General features: G+C 40.6%; 1 protein-coding gene across 5 annotated transcripts in view; it reads left to right on the top strand.

The window, feature by feature from the left end:
- The first annotated feature begins 207 nt into the window (after nucleotides 1-207).
- The window catches only part of LOC131685486 (actin nucleation-promoting factor WASL), a 28451-nt gene continuing 6485 nt past the window's right edge, over nucleotides 208-22173 (top strand). Inside the window, exons 1-9 of one of the 5 annotated variants that reach the window (XM_058969231.1) lie at nucleotides 208-636; nucleotides 1898-2348; nucleotides 15463-15690; nucleotides 15752-15851; nucleotides 16177-16293; nucleotides 16364-16599; nucleotides 16656-16802; nucleotides 16861-17022; nucleotides 17097-17267. In XM_058969231.1, coding sequence (XP_058825214.1) covers nucleotides 2229-2348; nucleotides 15463-15690; nucleotides 15752-15851; nucleotides 16177-16293; nucleotides 16364-16599; nucleotides 16656-16802; nucleotides 16861-17022; nucleotides 17097-17267 — 1281 coding nt within the window. In that variant the 5' untranslated portion in view covers nucleotides 208-636; nucleotides 1898-2228. The other 4 variants (XM_058969239.1, XM_058969246.1, XM_058969257.1 and 1 more) reach the window with 4 other exon arrangements.

The raw sequence follows: 22173 nt of genomic DNA on the forward strand, positions 1-22173 counted from the left end.
TTTACTTGATTGCTTGAAGATTAGTTGGAGCAGCTTGAAACTCTCACAACCAGATGTCGCTTTCCAGTACATAATTTTTGTCTACCGTAAACACCCTGTTCCCGCGGCTCCGTCACAACAGACCACCACTACAAACGCTCCACACGCGTGTGCGACGCAACCAAGCAATCTGTATGTGTGAAATGTGCAACCATCTGTCATCCACCGTCCATTCGCACCCAAAAGAAGAGAGCCATCACCACCAGCGAGTTTTGTGTCGAACGAGCAAAGTGTTGTGAAGAAAAATACGGGTCCATCCTCCGATGAAACCCATTCGAAAGTTATCTGTTCGCAAAGCAACAATCCCACAGCTAGTGTGGTTCGCGAAAAATTGAACAAGCTCTCGGTCGATCCCGGGTGGGTGGCGAAGTAAGTATCGTCGCGACATTTTTTTTTCTTTTCCTGCTCCGTGGAACATCCGTCAAATTGCTCATCAGTTCAGTATTCTGCCGTGGGAAGAGGCTAGCTAGCTGTTGTGTATTGTAGTGGACTTGATATTTTTTGGTGACATCATGCTTTCCTAGAAACTCGAGAAAGAAGTGGTGGTCGGGGTGCCCTACGTTGTGCAGTATCGATAGTGTCTACTAGAGGAAATCGGTAGGCAAAGAATCATCGTTGTGGAATCTGGCCGGAGATACCGTATAGTGTTTACTTGTCTTGTTGCTTTCCTTGACGGGGGGAAAGCTGCAAATTCCAATAAGAGACCTTCGGAAGACCGTTTGTTATGCAAAGCTGTACAGGCGGTGCACGGTACCGTTCGCTTCTGCAATGATTATTTTGTTATAATTCTGCTTTATGGCACTTGTGCTACCGTCAGGTGGGGTTGGTTTGATTGTAATACCATTGGTTGGAAAATTGCCTACTCTGCCCATAACAGCATAAGAGTCCCATGTTGAAAAACAGCAAGCCGAGAAAAACGCTGTTCAAGATTGTCCCATCCCTTGAGCCAAATGGATGGGACAACCATGTTTTGGTATTTTTTTTTGATATTTTCTGAACAAACCTGGTAATTTTATTTGTGCAGTGTGATTCAGTGGTGATACAGAATACTATCCAACGGATAACTCATTTTCGACAAAAATCCACATGGGACTCTTATGCGTTTATGGGCAGACTAGTTAGTTATGGAATTTCCGTTTCGACTCCTCTCATCAGAATCCGACACTGACTTAGAGACAGGACTCTGCTAGCGGCGGATTGAAGCTAGCCTCAAAAAAGAAAAGACTAATATATTATTATTTTGTATTTTTAAGAAATCGAAACTTGGTTTGACTTAGCAGTTAGTAGTTTTGGACCCTTCACGCGCAACTATTGTTTTAAACAATATTCTTAGTTGGGAAAATATAGTTTTTACATAAGGTTTTCTCCACTAAGCAGAATGCATATGTTTTCAACTCATGTCTCATCGTACGCTACAAATATAAGTTTTCTGGAAAGCAAAACTACATAAAACAGACAACTTTAAAGTCTGTAGATAATAAATTTTACTGGTGTTTTCTTTAGCAATCTAACGCTTTGGTTAGTCGTGTTTATGAAGGTATAATAATCTATCAATAATCTGAACAAAATCTCTTGAATCTATATGCGATACATTCCGTTAAATCAAAGTACAATCAGATGTATCAAGTACTCGTTTTGAACAGATGTATTTTCATCGACAGTATACGTTTAATCGTGAGTACAGATTTCCTTAATTCGGTTCATCAATTAGGCTTTTTTCAAGTTCAATAACAATGTATGATATCAAAAACCCCACTTGACGGTAATTACTCCAGAAATATCTTGTTCAGCAATTGAATTCAAGTGCAAACGCTGAAAGAACCTACTCAAGAGTTAAGAATTTCCCCTAAACAAACAGCAGGTTGTTCAACTAAACGGAAAGAATCGCTCCAACGAAAAGAAACAATACAATCAGCCGTCGCCGAAGAAAGGAATATCCGAGAAATGCGCTGGAAAAATATTTAGGCTTTACAGTTAATTAAAGAAAATATGCAATGCAATCTACCCGGCGAGAATAATTATTAAGTGTTTATCGTGTGCTCGACTGAAATTGCTCTGACGTGAGAAGGCCAAAAATTAAGACCACACAGATACACACACCACATCGAACAGTGGGAAACGGTGCGCTGGAAGATTCTGGATCGTCATTGTCAAGCGGGGCGTAAAGAAGCACTGGGAGTAGTCGGAGCATGAAGCAACCGGCTGTAGCGGAAGCGGATCGAACCGCCAGCAAGGCAAACCGACCGAGCCAACTGCTGACCAACGATGAAAACGAGCAACTATTCAGTCTGCTCGGGCGACGCTGCCAGGTGAGAGATTTGCAACCTAATTATTAGATTCTGTTCGTAGTGAAGCTAATTAGTTTGTACTTTGAATTTAGGTATAACTTGAATAACTTGGACGATGACTAGCGGTTGGTTGTGAAAGTTATTGTAAATTGTTGATATCTTATCTTCTATCTCCAATCATGGATCCGCTGTAAAAAATGGAATCATATGTGGATCACAGGGTAGTTTCTTATCATACTGGGTTGATTTCTGAGCTTATAGATAACATGGTGATTACTTACTCTTCGGTTTGGCCAACCACATATGCGTCATTTCACAAACTCAAGAATAAATGAAAGGCTCTATAACACTGAAGGCAAAGTAGAATTTGGTATCAAATGAAACGTCGTTTTGAAATGACTTCAGCAAGGAGCAAAAAGGCTACCAGTCGCTGCAACGATCGACTAGCAGCATACTTTCTGCAGTCTGCAACTTGGGTACAATCGTGATTCAATCATGTGAACGGACTAACATTCCTTCCTTCCTCGAACGATGTACGTTTGGATGTGGTCTTCGTCAGTATTGATCCCCATCCGGAATCAATGGAGAATTTGGGAAAAAGTTGTTAACCACAAACTTGTTATTTCCAAGGATCGTTTTGTAATTTCAGTTGATCTTAGGATTCAATAATAAGATGGCAGCACATGGGAAATCTTAGGTCTGGTTTTTCCTATACTTACACGTTTCCTTGATAAACACTAAATCGTAACCATTCACATTATATTTCAACTGATATTTTACTCAACATAATTTAATACAAACCATTTGAAAATCAAATTCCATTCTCGTCGAATAATACACAGGGAAAAAAAATTCATTTACCATCGTTTATATTGTTTGCCCTGGGTTTATCGTCATGCAGATTACATTACACCTGCCACCCGGTATGCATCTGAAGAATTCACCGTTTCAATTAGAGCGCTCGATTTGGTTAAGTGCAGCGAATGGGTATAGAAAATTCCCAAGAAAAAGTAATTGTTTAATGCTCAAACCGTGACTGAAACGACGCCCTCTTTGTTTAATCGAGGCTATAATTGAGTTTCACGTCTGCAACATTCACCAGTCCACTGGGGAACTGACTTTGCGGTGATGTGCAAAAACTGGCATTGATGTGCGGAGGAGGAATTAGGAAAGCACTTCCCTTTCACCGGAGCAGGGCTGAGACTCTTCCTGGTCATCATTCCATTACCGTATTACCGTACATTTTTTTTCTCTATTCGCATCAATGGTCCACTTGCTGCAATCTCCGTCACCATATTGGTGATGCACATTATAGCATTATCTAATTTTATGTGTCTGCTGGTTTCGTTCGTATCGCATGGTTACGGATTGGGACTGGCAGGCGTGAGCCGGTTGGTGTACGGAAATGAAGGTATAAATTTAATCAATATGGTGTGCACCATAGCTTTTGCAAGCAAGAAGCCGGCGACGTTTGAGGATTAGGGTAGGTTTAGCTTATAGATAATTGTCGCATTTGGCGGAAATGTTGCCTAAATATATTAAAATTCATTATCAGGGATCTTCAATCCGAGCAGTTATAACATTAAAGCTCAACTGGGAAAATCTAAAAAAGTGGCCAGTGTCGCTTTCTCAGTAGAACCTTAAGGCGTTTAGATTTATAGATATACAGCCGTTTCGGGGATACAGTTAGAGCTATCTGGGTGCTCTGAATCATTTTAGATTTTCAGCTTACTCGATCTTGGACTGCCATTATCCAGTCCTCTTGAATGCCCGCTGAACGCGCATCACGCACACAGCCAGCGAGTGCACACAGCCTGCCCCGAAGTCGATGACTTCTTTCAGGTTGTCTGTTGAGTATAGCTTTAGCTGGTCTTTGCTGGCATTCGCACTACATGTGCGTGTCGCAAACCATAGGATGTTCTATTCGCAGTCGCAGCACAACTTTTTCTCTTGCGGCCAACACCGTTATTAAATTATGTTGGTACCTCTGATATAGACATTTGTCAACAACCTCGTACCGCACCCCATCTAATTCCACCTCTGAATCAAACCTCGATAGCCTCGCTCTCTACCAACTACCACGTACTTTTTTGTCACAGTCTATTATCAGAACGATTTTCGTAGCCTTTAAAAAGCACAAGTGCCTCTTGCACTGCACTATGATCAACGCCAATGATATCGATGTCATCAGCAAAGCTATGTTAGATTTCTTGATGATACTTCCGTTCCTTTGCACATCAGATCTTGGTATCACACCTTCGATCACTCTGTTGAACAATGAATTCTAGAGTGCTTCGCCCTGCCTCCCTAACGTCACACACGCGTCGGATGTCTATACTGACATTTTTTAGCTTAATTTTCACCTATCCAGTGTTTTACAAGTCAGTGAAGTTAGTTTTTTTTTTTCGAAAAGCCATGTTAAAGCATTCACTCTTATTCTTGTTTACGACGAATGCGAGATTCGTTCGAAAGTGGTTTGTATTCCCGTTTACGACAGCAAAATCAAATGGGCTTACTATTCGTTCGAATCACTTTCGTATTCTCGTATTCGTCGTAAACAAGAATAAGGGTGATTATCTGCCACACTTCATTTTGGTTCATTGAATCATACGCTGCATTAGAATCCACGCCAGTTTTATTCCCGAAGATTACCCAAAATTTGTCGCAGGGTATCGTCGTCGTTGATCGTTCTTCTTTTGTAGTTATTTCTAAAGCAGGGGCGGACTCAACTGGATTTGTGTCTAGTTAGCTGGAGATTTGGCTGGGAGAGGAAACTGAGTTATGTTAGAGCTGTTTTACTTTTGATTCATTTTCAAAAAGTTGCGAGATAATCTACAGTGATTATTGGTGGTCAACCCAAAAGTAATGCTATCTGACCAAGAGAAAGCACTGACTGGTTTTTATCACGGGTTTACATTTTTATTTTACATTGTTCGAGTTTCTTAGGGCATGTTCAGCAGCGTAGTATTTTATATGGAAGTTTCAAAGTGGAATTAGAATGGAAACAACTACATTCCGAGCAGAGCTTTTCGATTTATTATTTCGAACAGTTTTGTTTCGAATTGTATAACTGGTATGTGCTTTTCTATGTTGCTTAATCTGATACGGTTTTAAATATATAAAAAGTATTCAGGTCATACGCCCAGGTCCAATAGATTAGGGAAAATAAATTCGAGTCGAGTAATGACCTTAAGACACGTTCGGGAGTGGCTCAGTTCTAGATTCATAACTTTGACAGTTACCGGACTTAAAAGTATAGCTAAGTCTGATGTTTTGTGTTTCGGATTCTCCTAGTGGGCCGCTAGGTAGACACTAAATCAAAATCGCAATTTACGTGCACGTTCGAACGACTGGTCGAGACGTGACGAGCAGAATCCGAAACACAATTTGAGTATCTTTCCTGTTCTATGTATTTTAAACAAAGTTCTAAACGCTGGTGACGTAATCGTTTCAGATCCAGTTGCTTTACTTTTAAAGTGGAACCGGCTTAATAAAACGGTAATTTATTAAAAATTGCATTTGTTTGTCCATTAATCGATTAAAAAATACTTATTCTAAAGATTGTTTACCTAAATTTATTAGTACATTATGGAAAATTTAATTGGAAGTGAAATTTCATAGTTCGTGGAGGAACTGAATATTCTTTTTGGCCAGCGTAGGCTTCCTCATCACTGTTCTCAATATGGAGCTACTTGTTTTCAACATATTTTCTGGACAGACCAATCTATTTTTGCTAAATAATGACAATCAGCTAGTGAGATAATTGATTACTTGAAATAACAATACGACCTGTATAACACGAACTGAATACACGCAATGCTTAGCATGAATCAGTGCAAATAACCGGAGCTCGTCCGTTTGCAGTCCTTAGACTCTGAAAATATTTTTACGGCCATGTTAAGTACGTTAGGGTAAAGCGTATACGGTATCAAATTGCATCACAAGAAAAGGAAATTCGCCCATTCAACCGATTGTTTTCAAACCTTCAGGAAATAAAACATTATTATACCCCCTTTCTGTTTTATTCAATTTCCAAGTGCATGTACCTTCTCCTTAGCACTGTTAATAAAGTCTTGTAAAAGATTTCTCTTTTCTTCGGATGCTCCTGGAATGCCTGATTCACGATAGCCCAGTGTTTTTCAAATGGCCGCTATTCCGGTTCGTTTGAGGAATTGAGACCCTTTGGCACGAATTGACCTCTTTAGACTTGTACCACTTTACAACATCTTTCGAATAGAGTCTACTTTCTACTTCTGCCCAAGTCAGACGTACAATCGAAACAAGTGAACAACAACTAGCAACCTCTCGATCCAGTGTGCATTGTCTCGAGAACAAAGGAAACTTTTAATTTATTCTTGCCAACATGAGTAAAGTTGACGAAAAATCTCTGCTCCGACCCAACACAGCGGTCGTTGACTTTAAATTCTGTTCAATAAGATTGAGTTTTCGTGAAGTGGAATACCTGCTGAAGGTGAAGATGCAGCTAAAGCTCAAGGAGGTTATGTATCTACAGTATCATCATCTTCGCAATGTAGTGCTCATATCATTCAACACGTTAGCACAAGCCGAACGTTTCGTTTTGCAGAACAACTTGAAGCACGTGGCTGAAAGTGATAAAGCTGAAATTAAGATTCCCATGTATATAGAAAAAGACTATGTAGATGTAAAATTACATGACCTATCACCACGAACCCCTCCTGATCTAATCGCAAAATACATGTCGCAATACGGAGAAGTAGAATCCGTTACACGTGATACGTGGAGAAATTTCTTCCCGGGTACACCCAACGATGTTCTTGTGGTGAGGATGCGGATCGAAAGACCTATCCCCTCCCACTTGAATATAAAACTTAAAACCCACGAAGCTACTATTCATCAAACTACGTTATGCACCCATGAGGAGCAAACTCCTACGTGCAAGTATTGTAATCAGACAGCACACCACGGACAACCTTGCGCGGAAGATACAGAGGAGAATGTATCGCTACCGATTGCCAACGAATCCACGGAAAACCAACCCAAAAAAGAATTTTCAATGCCAATACCTGAACCACAAACGGTTGCCAAATTTGTGGCAGCTGTTCAGTCCATATTGACAACTGCCAAAGCAGCATCCAGCACCCCTGAAACAACTGTAAGTAACATCGGTGATGAAGATAATAAGAATGACGACGGATTTACATTGGTCACCCGTAAGTGCAAGAAGCAGGAAAGAACATCTGGTCGCGAGCACCAAGGCACTTTTAACGATGATGACCTTGATACGGAGGACAGGAGAGAATTAAACGGTCCCCCATGACGCAGTAGGCGAACCGCGAAAGAAGGTCTCCGCTCGCAATAAGTTGCGCGCACGAGATCCAACGGACAAACAATAATATTTGTTTTTATTTTTATTTTTTACATATTGTAAACACAAAAAAGATCCACAGCTCCGTTAAGCTACCGCTATGAGCCGTGTCAAATAAACGAAATAAAAAAAAACATCTTTCGAATAACGGCACAAAGATAAATATGGCCTGAAAAACCGAAAATGGAAGTAGACGCTTTTCAAAATATTCTTTGAAATACATTTACCCATTAACCGTTCCGGTTGTCACGACCGGGGTCCTTCGTTTTTCACATAAGCAAATTGCTTGCCAAATCACATATGTTTTGGTAAACTTAAATATCTTCTGCTTTTTAGCTTCCTCATGATTTTCAAACTAATGACAAGTAGCAATGAAAAGTGGTCCTGCCACTTAGTTAGTGTCGGTATTATGATGAGACGAAGTCGAAACATAAATTCCATAATTAATTTAGTTATAAGTTTTGTGCTCTTCACGCGCAAAGATGGTTTGAAACAATCTTTTTAACGGGGAAGAAATAGTTTTCTCCAAGTTTTTTCTCCATTAAGGAGAAGTATAACATAGTGCATATTGCATTGGCTTGCTAGGCCATTCATTCTCATCTGTTTAATCAGAACTTCTTTCCTTGTGGGACCTCACACATGACTAGGGGTTTGCTCAGAAACACAGATAGTGTTTTCGTTTTGTGGAGCCAGCGTCAATCCTGTCATTAGGTTAGTGTCGAATACTGATGAGATGAAGTCGAAACGTAAACACAGGCTATCAGTCATAAAACTAACTCCTACAAAAAATATAGGTCCAACAATTTTACCAGAACACTATAGCTCCACCTTTTATACACGGTCCCAAACACTCATTTGCTGGTATGTTACCCCTCTGGCTTGGGAACAATTTTTCGCTGATGGTCTATCCCTCACATGCTTATTTATATGTCAGTGGCGCCATCATTGCCAATGTGGCCACAGTTCCAACTACAAATATATTTAAAATCACCGTTGAAGCGGGTGAAGCATGGTTCTCGAGTGTTATGTCTGTTACCTTTATTGAATAAATCGTGAGTAGTTCTGTTCAGGGTAATAAAAGTTTTATTGTTCAAAATCTTGCCCTTCTATTGATACTAGTGTGTACATGAGACCCCAATATTGACCCGTTAGATATATTCGATGTAAATTATTTTTAAGTTTCTACACGCAGAAAAATTTAGCCTATTTAAACCAAAAATAAGTGTTATTGAATCCAGTCATTTATTGTTTATCACTTTAACAAACTTTTTGGTTTGAAAATATTTTTTTTATTAGAACAACAACAAATTTTTGCTTTCAATAAATACATTTTTAGTATCAATAATTTTCTTTTAATTTCAATAAAATAATTATTGAAAAACGGAACGATAATTTTTTTATTGATGCAATAAATAAATTTTATTGAATTCAATAAATAATTTTATTGTCTCCCGACCAATAATTTAATTTATTGAATTTAATGCATAATTTCATTGAACCTACAAATCTTTTTTCTGCGTGTAGGCACTTGACTCCTCCGTCACTAATAGAGATAGCGAAAGCGAAAAAAAAATCCATACCTACCACATCAGAAGGAAGTAATCAGCCAGAGGAAAAACCAGCTCCAACATCGATTCGTTATAGTATTTTCCTTCGTTAACTGGTACAAAACGCTAGGGAACCCTCCCACTCTCGGCACCAAACAGTCGGTTGAGACCGCACTACGCACTGCTTCCTTTTATGATGTGGTTACCATTAGCGAAATGTGCCGAAGAAGCGGATAAAACCGAGAGTGTAAACATTGGATTTGATGGACTATGGCTTGCTATGTGTCTGTCTAGTAGGCCTAGATAAAACAGGTGCTCAAATAGTGAAAAACAACTCCGAATGGAGGAAGCAACTCATTCGATAAAGCAAATTCCATCGATGGATTGTCGTCGCAGCCAAGCATCCCGCAGCTCAAACGAGAAATAAAAGAGTAATTTGTTTCCACTTTTTACCGTGGCTCTATGGTTTCCTGGTGAATGTGTTCCTGTTTTGCCTTGGCTTTTTTCAATCGATGCTAGTGTAGTTCCATGTTCAATGGAAGGAAAAAGCTGTGTCAGATTATGTACGAATCTTCGTCAACAGAATTGACAACATGTATGGTGTTTTGCTTCTCAATCACTGGCAAAGTTTCATAAGAAAAATTTTGGTAAAGCAGGAGACATTCGAGTAGATTACCTGTTTTCATTATCACTTTCCCTTAAACTGCTTTGTACTGAAATTTTTGTGATATTTATAGCAATAATTTTTTAAAACTGTACTTGGCAAGTATTTTATTGGGGTAAAACGCACCCCGGGGCAAAATGCACCCCGTGCTTATATCGAAAACTGCTGTAAATTTCTAGAAAAGAGTAACACCAGTCGGAAGTTCGCCGTAGTAAAAATACACTGCCAAATTTTGATAACCGTACATCAATAGCAGTTGGAGAAATAAACAATAACGTGCTCTTCTCATGTAATTATTGTGGCTCGTGCAATAATGATTTTAAGCTTTTATAAATGCTGTTTTACTATTATATAACTGCATCCCAGTTCGATTTATATCGTCGCTCATTATTCTGTCGCACTCTATATGAAAAATCTACCAAATTGTTCACTTTTTGCTACATTTATATCTCTGCTCCATTGGGGGCAAATGCCCTCTTCTTTGATTCCGCTGATTTTTTAATCTAAAACAGAAAAATCGTTCTGAAAACCTACTAATTGCACAACCTAAGGCTATTTAATGGCACACTTTTGTGAAATCCCGTCAGAAAACAAAACTGCATTTATGCCCCGTTGTAGTAGTGCATTTTACCCCCGCACAGGTGCATTCTACCACGCTTATTTTTCAAAAGGCAATTTTGAGTGTTATGGTTATGATTACTGACGAAAATGTCGGTTAAACGATATCATTAATTAAATTCTCCCAATTAATGTTCTATAGCTGAGTTATGATCATATTTCCTTATAGGATGCATTTTACCCCATCTTCCCCTATACTTTTGAACTAAAATAATAAACTTAATTACGGAAACCCGCTACGTCAGTCAGTCCACTTGACAGACATAGTTACGTGGAAAGTTATTCAAATTTATAAATCGAGATTTTTCATAAACCTCTTTTCCCGACCATATGTATTTTTAATGACTTTACAAATGAAAAAATGCGTAATGTTTAAAGGTCCGGTTTGCTTAGTTAAAAGTGTCAACTTTTTCAAACCTCACACATCATTTACATGTTGCGTGAGGTTTGAAAAAGGTATATCAAACACCAGCCCGTCATCATTCGTCTTCCGCTTGTTCGAATATTCGCAACTCATAAATGAAATCGGAAACAATATGCAGCCTCCGGTTTTATAAAGTAATAGTTATGTATTGTTATGCAAAAAAAGACAAGAAAAAACATACACTTCGACTGTTGATTCAGTGAACTACATATTTCTGTTTAAGGGGTGTTCACCTACACCTGTTCGTGTATTTATCGTACGAATCAGATTCACGATGATGATGGTGGTGGCGGGCAGCATTCGTTCCGTTTTCCAAGTCATATCTCGATCTCAGATTGCAGAACGTGGAAAAGAGGAAAGTGCCTGCACCTACCTACCTACTTTACACATATGCCTGCTTCTTCCAGCGGCCCGGGGCGAGAGCGTAGATATTATAGGAAAATTGCATTCGATTCCAATTCCACCTTTGAATGCGTGTGATTATGTGGGGTTCGACGTGTAAATGGTGAAACGTACGAATGTAGGATAAAAACATCTATGCTGCCAATGGGGTCGAATTTGCCTGTTCCGATAATCTTTGTTTCTATTTTGTGTCATACATTTAGTGATAAGTTTAAATTCTTATTCCCAGCTGTTTTGTAACTGTTATAAAAAGATCGTGGCAAAACACAACCTGCAAAGTGGTTCGTTCAATACTCGGCTAATAGAGCAATTAAAATTTGACTCTTATCGCCTCTTTTGATTGAAAATATGTACCATGATCCGACGTAGAGCTTCCATGGTTTTTAGCTTCTCGGGATTTGGTCAACAATAAGTCATTTCTTGAAAAATCCCTGTAATACAGAAGTAATATAAATGAAGGGCTGGCGTCCAAAAGGGGCTAACCCACATTTTGCATTTTTTTCCAAATTAGCATTGTTTATATTGTAAAAATACAAGTTTTTATTAGTAGTTCATTGACTCTTGTTGTCTAGAAAAATAAGATGATTACATGTACTACCTTATAATTCACGAGCATTTTCGTAGTCCGGGGGTACCTTGCGTCCAAAAAGGGCTAACCAACAATTCACTTATTCATTCTATATCTTTCGTTCTAGAGTTATGGTGTCTTTGGCAAAGTTGTTGTGTGACATCTAGCGCTTTATTTGATCATTTCATATTAGTTCTGAATTCAGTCGCTAGGGCGGCGCTGTTATCAACTTTTCAATGGAACGAGATAGAAAGATGGTGTCTACGGCCAAGTTGTATGTCAGGTAATTATAAATATATCTTCTGAAAATACCAACTTTGAAGGCCCTACAGGTTTTAAAACATGGCGCATTTTTTAAAACATAATAAGTAAATTTTTGAGCTAAAACCGTCTATATCGAAACAAACAGGACCTACAAAGTTTGCATATTCAGAAGATATGTTTAAAATGGTAGGAGGTACAACTATCTCGAAGACACCACATATCTATCTAGCTTTATTAAAAAGTTGATAACAGAGCCGCCCTAGCGACTGAATTCAGAACTAGTATGATTCAATCAAATAAAGTGCTAAGTGCCATACAGCAACTTTTCCGAAGATACCATAACTCAATAACGAAAGATAATTGATTCCACGTTTTTTTAAATTTTCCGACCACAATTTACCGTTTTTCTCTTGATCCCTTGTTGCTCGGACATCTTTCAATGTAGGGACATGACACATTCACTGGAATTTTCGAAAAAATGCGCACAATAATATGCCTTTGTGCAAGAAATATATATTAGATAGAAAATAGCCATACAGAGCAAGTGTGTGAGCGGCCCCCACCTTCAGGAACGACTATTTGGGCCGAAACGTCAACGTACAATGCAATCCAACTTAATACAGTATTACATCAAGTTCACCCATAACTGAGCTACAACATAAAATTTACTGATTGCGAATCGATAGACTACTTTTTCTTAAAACATCGGAAAACGAACGAGAAAACTTGAATTTCCATAAGACACAATCTGCCGCTAGAAGCATAACTGTCCCATGTGCTATGAGAATCCCTATACACATGGGACAATTATGCTTCTAGCGGCAGCAATGTAGGGTTAGTCTTTTCTGAACGCCAGCTAATACTGGGGTTATCTCCGTGGTCAACTTTGACTGCTAATAGCAAAAAATCTAAAAAATATTTTCAAATTTCCTAAATGTCGGTACACGTGGGTGTCTAGTTAGACGATGTATCTAAACTAGTACCCAAATTAGCACTAGTTAGACACAAAAAAAAATTCCAAACAGTCCACACGACAAAAGTAACTGACTCGTCCCGAGTGATGTCCCGGGAAGCAGATACAGACACTCTGGTTTGCTGAAGAGAAAGCGAAAACGAACTCTTGTCTTATGGTTAAGGAGCCATACGCCTGGCAATATATTTTGGACGCCAGCCATTCAAATAATGAATCGCTTTCTTCAAAACATAAGAATTAAACATAAGAATTGAAAAGGTTTCGAAATCGATGGATTCTAGGTATGTATTGCTTTGCTGGAAAGATAATTGTCAGAAGATGTTGGCTCGATGAACTACAGTTCATTGTACCATCTGATGACACGCTGTTTATAGAACGTTAAATCCTTTTGGATAATTTGTCTTGGACCGGAATTGTGGCATTCACGAATAGATTTAGTACTATTTTGAGCGTTTGTATGATAATGCCCCTTAACCAATTCTTCGCGTGTGAACAGACCACAAATTAAGCTGTTTTTTGATGTATAATACGTCACAATTCATTCAACTATCATCTCGTGCACTATGCTTTATTTCTCGAAAACACCATTTGAGCTTCTGAGCAAACCTCTAGTCTTACGTACTGTTCTCTAAGAAAAGAAGTTCTGATTTAAGCTGATGTTACATACACGCTAGTACATGCGACTTGAAAACACTCACGCGAACCAACAACATTAACATACAAACACTCGAGTCCTACGCGATCATTCACGCACACCTACGCCAGCGATCTCGCAAATATAACACTCCGGTGGTAAAGTGAACGTTTTAGCACGTATAAATTTACAAACGTGGTCTCAAGCGTAAACTTACAAACGCCCGTGTTCGAACGATCATTAATCATTCACTTCCAGAAGTCTTCACCATCTGTCCTAGGAGCTTAGGTCCATGCTTTCAGTTGGGCCAATCACAAAAATGAGGCTTATCCTAGTTATATAGGAGAACTCATTCTCCTCAAGCATTTTTCAATGGCGCACCTTGTACCCCCTCATCAAAAGTCCATAAATGGAGTCTCCGGGAGTGGACACACAAGTAACGGATCGTGGAAACGCTGAGAACAAAAAAAAAACAGTTCGAGGCCAACATAACACATTACAAGAATATATTTCGAACACTGAAAATTATTCATTAAATTCACGATCGAGAATATGCAAATGACCACACGGTTATAAGTCGTACGCTAGCACAAGCGACATACAAAAGCCTACGCGATCGAACACGTTAACATACAAATGCTCGAGACTATCGCCATGATACAGGCGAACATGCAATCGCTATCGTCCACGTACAACTTCGCCCAAGAATTCGCAAGCACGTTATAGCACTTCCAATCTGATCAACGCGGTCTCAAGCGCGAACATAAAAAACGCTGATTCCCCCATGCGATCGTGAAGTCCCTACGCCCGCACATCTGAACCTTGCATTCAATATCATAATCAGAATCACGGCCAGCTGCAATTGGCCTGAAGCTGAAGTTTTAATGGGAGACATTTCCCGTCTCGTCTGCAATTGTAGGTGAATGATTCTGACAGGAAGCTCTTCCGAGAACCAAGCTCTACAGCTTCAGTAGGACAACTTGAAAAAACGTGTTAATAGCGCGGTGCTCTTCATTTTTTTCCGTCCAAGTAATCTTGGGGATAAGAAACAAGAGTGGTTCCTTACAATCTTTCGCCACATGCCCAGTTTGTTGCGAAGTCAAGGCCTGCAGATCGTGTCCAATGATTTGAATGCAATCTTGTATCACTTTTGCGTTGACATCATCGATACCTGTAGATTGTCTCAAAGAAAAACAATTATTCTTCAACTGTTTAAAAGTAACTGGGTGAAATCCATCAAATATACATTTATACAAATTATTAATCGACTGTGTTATGAATTGCACACTGTTCACGAAATAACTGTTTAAATTTTTGGATGGAATTTGTTCAGAACGGTTTACGACATCGTCAAAAATTATGAGCTGTTTAAGCTTATTTAATTTTCTTGGAATAGCATATCAATTAAAAGTTTGCTGTTCAATTGACCTCTTATGAAGGCATACTTTCAACTAGACGGCATTTTTTGCGTCGTACGAGCTCCACAGTCCGATTGAATAATGTACATTTCTGCACGTTTTACTGTCTCTATACTTCCTTCCCGTGTAATTCATTTGCCGGCCGCTAGCCATAGTCCAGATTCACTTTCATCTCGCGCAAAATAATTCATAATCACATCAATGATAGTAATCATAGTAATTTGCCTCTTCCATATCATTCCATTTTCTATCCGATATATGTGACCGCCCGTGCAGACCCAATGCACCGCCGTGGTACAGCTGTACATGACGCAATCACCGGCGCACGCTTCCTGGGTCAAGCGATGGACCGGAGCGCTCTGCTTCATCAAGGACAACATCCGCAAATCGTACTTCTTTCGGCTGTACTGTCTAAAAACCAACCGGCTCGTGTGGGAGCAGGAATTGTACGACAAGATCGAGGTCACCAAGCCGAAGGCGTTCCTGATCGTTTTCGAGGGACAGGTGAGTTTATGGTTATGGTCATTTTTTATTTTAGTAACATGTTGCACTTCACTTCAAATAGGATGGTATTGTGGCGTTCAACTTCGCGACGGAGGAGGAAGCAACCGCATTTATGAGTATGACCACCTCAACGATCAATAACAGGAACCGGCGAAGAGATGGTAAGTTGAGTGCATTGTGACCTCCTTCTGGACTCACGACAACAGGAACTGTTATCTTTATTCGCTTGATTTTGTATCGCAAATGTCTAAATTTAGAGGGATATAGATAGCGAACACTTTATCGAAAGAAGCGGCTTATTGAAATGGTAGTCAACGCACCTGTCATGCCATTTTATGATTTCAAAATAAAATGAATTCATGATCGATTAAAGTGCTCTCCATGCGAATGAAAATATTGTTTAATACACAAAGGAACACACTCAAAAGACATTTCACTTGATGATAAAAAATAATGCCGCTTAATAATGATCGTTCCACATTACAGACAGGCTCAAACGGAACAGCACCCGCAAAGATCCCCCACCGGCGCGACCTCCACCAGTTTTGAACCAAAACAATGCCTTTAACGACAACACGGTTACGCTGCGCAACAAACCGTCGTGTAAGAGAAGTTATGAAGCTTCAAAACGTCAATTAAGACTAACTACCTTTTTAATTCCCTTTGGTTATAGTTTCTGCTCCGATGATCCCAAATACAGCCTTCCAGCAGCAACAACAACAACAGTACCAACAGCGCCCAACCAAAACCAAGGGTAAGACCCGTCTACGCAAGGAGGACATCGGTATGCCGTCGAACTTCAAGCACGTGACGCACGTTGGCTGGAGTCCGACTAGCGGTTTCGATCTTAGTGGAGAAGAAGAAACGCTTAAACCTTTCCTTGAAAAAGCGGGCGTCAGGGACCAGCATGTTAGTAACTCAATATTTCATAAGGTATAATTGCTAATAACTCGTTTCTCTTGTAGTTGAAAGATCGCGAGACACGCGAGTTTATCTACGATTTTATTCAGAACCACAAAGTCCTGGATACTATGAAGTACGAACAGAGTGGAAATCGAAAACAAAAACCACCAGCGCCACCACCCGTGCCGATAAGGAGCCATCAGGAGCAGGTCCGTTACCATTAGATCACAACAATTTAGCTTTTACGAACCCATATTTACCTTACAGCAACAAATGAACGGTAACAATCAGCAGCGTAACCCACCGCCACCGCCTCCCAACAGAACGCTTCCACCGCTTCCGGCTACGACGCCACCGAAGGTGAACCCAGCACCTTCCCGACCACCTCCCATGCAGCAGCAAACACCGGTGGCATCCATTCCTGGGCCGGTGAGTTGCAGTTGAAACCATTTGCTAGTGAACACACTAACGAGGCGAGACTAATTTATCTAATCCGTTGACAGCCTCCTCCACCACCACCTCCACCAGCGTCTTCTGGGGCCATGCCACCACCACCGCCGCCGATGATGGCCCCGTCGTCACTGAAACCAGCTGCGCCTGCCCTGCCTATACCCGCTGGGGATGATAGCCGATCGGCCCTGATGGACAGTATTCGCAAGGGAACGACCCTGAAGGTGAGTACACCAGACGACCCCTTAAGTGTAAGTCCGATTGCAGTCGAAATGCATACATCTTGCATCATATCTTGCTGAAGTCGGTTCAGCAGTAGCCAGGCTCGAAGTACGGTATGCAAGCTAACAGCTAGCATTTGTAGGGACAAATTAAAATCCAAATTTATGCCCTCGGTATGGATATCTCTCGTTCAACACGTCGATAGAACCATTCGATTTAAATAATAACTAGCAAGCAAAGAATTATCTCTCTGAACTCACACAAGCATTAAATCAACCAATCCTGAACCAAAACTGTTCTATTATACAATTGCTTTTCTTTTCGGGCAGCCCAAGTTACGGAAGACAAAAGCAAGTACTACCGTTAACGAGAATGGCTCTGATATGCATGGGCGGGAAACTATTTTGATGGTTTTCGTTACAATAAATTCTTGTTCTATTTTATTGATTTATTTGTGACCGCACACGGAATCGCGGGCATTTGGTTGGATTGATACCCTGGTCGATGAAATACGCCTTACGCAGCTTGTCAAATCTGATCAGAACTTCACTGGACCTTTGTAAGCCTCAGTGAACAGTACTTTTATGCATGCCACTGCTTCGAGTTCATTGTTTTATTCGTGAAGTAAAGCTTAGTTTTGAGTACGAAGGCTCAAATCGCTTGTCAGATCATATGTTTCTAGGAAAATTAATCGGCGAAAACAAACTTGAATTTGCTGGAGACATTACCCAGTGCTGTGACTAGGTGAATTTTTCGTCTCGATAGCCGCCTAAAATTAATCTTGACATAAGTTTCGACCCTCATGAGATGGTATGCTCTGTACTTCGCGTGTTCGGGACACTTGAGTTTGCTACTTCTTTCTGTTCAGTTATTTGTAGGTACAGAATGAACGATAATCTGCTCGCAGAGAAAATGCTCCGGACAGTACTACGACTCAAAATCTTCCAGTGCAGCTGCCAATTCAAAGTTCCAACATGACGTTTGCGTTGAACCTTCTTGGTCCCATGGAATCGCTTGCGTCATTTCAAATTGTCCACATCTTGTTTTCAACGTAGGTGTGTAGAATCAATTTTCTTTTCCCGTTCTTCATCTAGCTCAATTTGTTTAGTAATGCTTGCATCGAGACTAAGCCTTTGCGTTTGAAAGAAGTATGCGAACATCGATCAGTTGGGAACGCTGATCAATTTCGGCCAAAACTTGGTGGACCACCTAAAAGCAGTGGGCCATCAAAACCACCAGTCAAATCCGACAGGTTCGTTGCAACTGGGCTACGCCAACTACAAAAATAAGATCCCACCAGCCACCCTAGAAATGTTCAGGGAATTCATAGGCAGTCTGGTCACTCCTGCGAGAGCGAGGTTTCCTTCGAGCTTCCTGGACTGGGTAGCACTTCTAGGCAGGAAAAGCGGAATCCAAGATAAACCGGTACGAATCACACTCACTCACATCAGCGAACTACCCCCGTCGCAACTGGGGGTGCTTCTAGCAACTTCAAAGCTGGTAAGCTGTACGGGGCCTGTTTTCGTGTGGGCCATCGAGCAGCGAACTGTCACAAGTTTAAGAGCGCAAGTTTGGACGGACGACCAACCCTGAACCTTATTCCCACAGTCGCGTTACCTAGTGACTAGAAGGAAATTTTCTTCTAGTCACCGGGTAACATGACTGTGAGAATAAGGTCCCCTGGCTAAAAGAATTTTACAGAACCTGCCTCAATAGTCATGGGAAATGGCTGTAAGGATGATGTGAGTTTGATTGGTACTTACTTACTTTTATTCCTGCACACCCCTGGTGGTGCAAAGGGCCGCTGTGATAGATCGCCATCCTGGGCGATTGCCCGCCATCGCCTTGACCTGCTGCCAGGTCAAACTTTCGTCGACTTCTTTTATTTCCTTGTTGAGGCTGCGCCGCCACGAGCCTTTGGGTCTGCTTCTGCTGCGATGTCCTGCTGGGTTCCAGTCTAACGCTTGCTTGCAGATTTCGTTTCCGCCGTTGCGCAAAGTGTGGCCGAGCCGCCTCCACTTTCGTTCGCGAATTTCTGTCGCTATCAGCTTTTGGTGACATCGACTATGGAGCTCAGCATTAGAGATCCAGTTGTGAAGCCACCATGCACGAATTAGGTACCGCAGGCATCTATTGATGAAAACCTGCAACCGTTGCGTGTTCTCCACTGATACGCACCAGGTTTCACTGGCATATAGTAGTACAGATTTCACGTTCAAGTTGAATTTTCGGATTTTGGTGCGTCGACTAATCTGATTGTTTTTTCCAGATATTTCTTAAACTCGCAAAAGCAGCCCTCGCCTTCTCGATCCGTGCTCCTATGTCGATCTTGGTGCCTCCATCAGACGCCATTTGGCTACCAAGATACTGGAAGCTTTCGACATTCTCCACTACTTGCCCAGCTACCGTAAAGCTGGAAAGGTTGACCGTGTTATATCCAACGATTTGGTCCCGTTGACGTTGTTTTTGAGACCTGCCGCTGAGGAGCGATCGGCAAGATCATCAAGCTTACTCTGCATGCCAGAGCGCCGTTGTGCTAGGAGAGCAACGTCATAAGCCAATTCGAAGTCATTCAGATGCTCCATAGTAATAGGTTGCCACAGCAACCCACAATTTGGTTCACGGTCAATCGTTCCTACCAGGATCTCGTCGATTACGATGAGGAACAGTAGCGGTGATAGAATACATCCTTGCCTAACTCCAGCCACGACCCGGATGGGGTCAGACAAGACACCATCGTGCAATATTCTGCACGAAAATGCCTCGTACTGTGCTTCAATTAGACCGATGATTTTCTCAGGGACTCCCTTGCGTCTCAGGGCTCCCCACATATTTTCGTGATTGAGACGGTCGAAAGCTTTTTCGTAGTCGATGAACACTAAGTAGAGAGACTCTTGGAATTCATTGACTTGCTCCAGGATGATACGGAGTGTGACAATACGGGGTCAGCTTTGAGCATCTCTGCTGATATGCGATCGACCCCTGGGGCTCTGTTCGATTTCATGATCCGGATGGCTGCTTCTATCTCTTGCAATGGTGGAGCTTCGGTGTTGACGCGGGTAATACGCCGAACCCTTGGCGGATCATGCCGAGTTGTTGGTGGCGTGGCCGACACTTGAAAAAGGTTTTCAAAGTGTTCGATCCAGCGTTTCAGCTGGTCAGCGCGCACGGTTTACAACTGTCCAGACGTGTCTTTCACGGGCATTGTAGCATTAATATTTGTCTCACTAAAGCTTTCTCACCTTCGTCGGCTAGGGAGTCTGTCCACGTTCTTTTGTGCCGTCTACATGAGCATTTCAATTCCTTCTATAGAACCGAATAGCGCTGAAGGGCTGCGGCTTTGGCACCTCGTGTTTTAGTTCGCTCAATCGCGGCTTTGGCGTCCCTTCGTTCCTCTGTCTTCTTCCAGGTGTCATCTGTGATCCACTGTTTTCTCTGAGTACGTAGCTCACCCAGATTATTCTCGCCGATGGCAATGAAGGCGTTTTTGATAGCGGTCCAATGATCTTCTACGCTTCCACCTTCCGGAATATCTGCAGCATGGTTCTCCAGCTCCTCGACGAAGGACCTTCTTACCGCAGCATCTTTGCAGACGACGAGTTTTAAACCGACGCCCGTTCTTCTCCTTCTGTCGATGAATCCTTGCAATACGCAGCCGAATCTCGCCAATTAGGAGATGCAAAATGCATAAAGCGTCAAAATTTGATGTCATCTCGAAAATTTTTTTTTTACGAAAATTGACTTTTTTTGACGATTTTTGTTTAAAGGGGGGAGTAAAGGAAAATTTCAAAATCGAATTTGCTTTTTGATGCCAAATGACTTTAAAATGCATGAAACGTCGAGATTTTATGGAATCTCGAGAAATTTTTTTTTTTAACGAAGGTTCTTTTTTGGACTTTTTTTTGTTCAAAAGGGGGAAAATTTCAAAATCGAGCTGGTATTATTGATGCCAAATGACTTCAAAATGCATAAAGCGTCAAAATTTGATGTCATCTCGAAAAAATTTTTTTGACGAAAGTTGACTTTTTTTTGACGATTTTTGTTCAAAGGGGGGAGTAAAGGAAAATTTCAAAATCGAATTTGCATTTTCGATGCCAAATGACTTTAAAATGCATGAAACGTCGAGATTTAATGAAATCGCGAGAAAAATTTTTTTAACGAAAGTTCTTTTCCGGACTTTTTTTGTTCAAAAGGGGGAAAATTTCAAAATCGAGCTGATATTATTGATGCCAAATGACTTCAAAATGCATAAAGCGTCAAAATTTGATGTTATCTCGAAAAAAATTTTTTGACGAAGATTGACTTTTTTTGACGATTTTTGTTTAAAGGGGGGAGTAAAGGAAAATTTCAAAATCGAATTTGCATTTTCGATGCCAAATGACTTTAAAATGCATGAAACGTCGAGATTTAATGAAATCGCGAGAAAAATTTTTTTAACGAAAGTTCTTTTCCGGACTTTTTTTGTTCAAAAGGGGGAAAATTTCAAAATCGAGCTGGTATTATTGATGCCAAATGACTTCAAAATGCATAAAGCGTCAAAATTTGATGTCATCTCGAAAAATTTTTTTTGACGAAAGTTGACTTTTTTTTGACGATTTTTGTTCAAAGGGGGGAGTAAAGGAAAATTTCAAAATCGAATTTGCATTTTCGATGCCAAATGACTTTAAAATGCATGAAACGTCGAGATTTAATGAAATCGCGAGAAAAATTTTTTTAACGAAAGTTCTTTTCCGGACTTTTTTTGTTCAAAAGGGGGAAAATTTCAAAATCGAGCTGATATTATTGATGCCAAATGACTTCAAAATGCGTAAAGCGTCAACATTTGATGTCATCTCGAAAAATTTTTTTTTACGAAAATTGACTTTTTTTGACGATTTTTGTTCAAAGGGGGGAGTAAAGGAAAATTTC

The sequence above is a fragment of the Topomyia yanbarensis genome, chromosome 1, assembly GCF_030247195.1.
Source record: "Topomyia yanbarensis strain Yona2022 chromosome 1, ASM3024719v1, whole genome shotgun sequence".
Taxonomy (NCBI): Eukaryota; Metazoa; Arthropoda; class Insecta; order Diptera; family Culicidae; genus Topomyia; species Topomyia yanbarensis.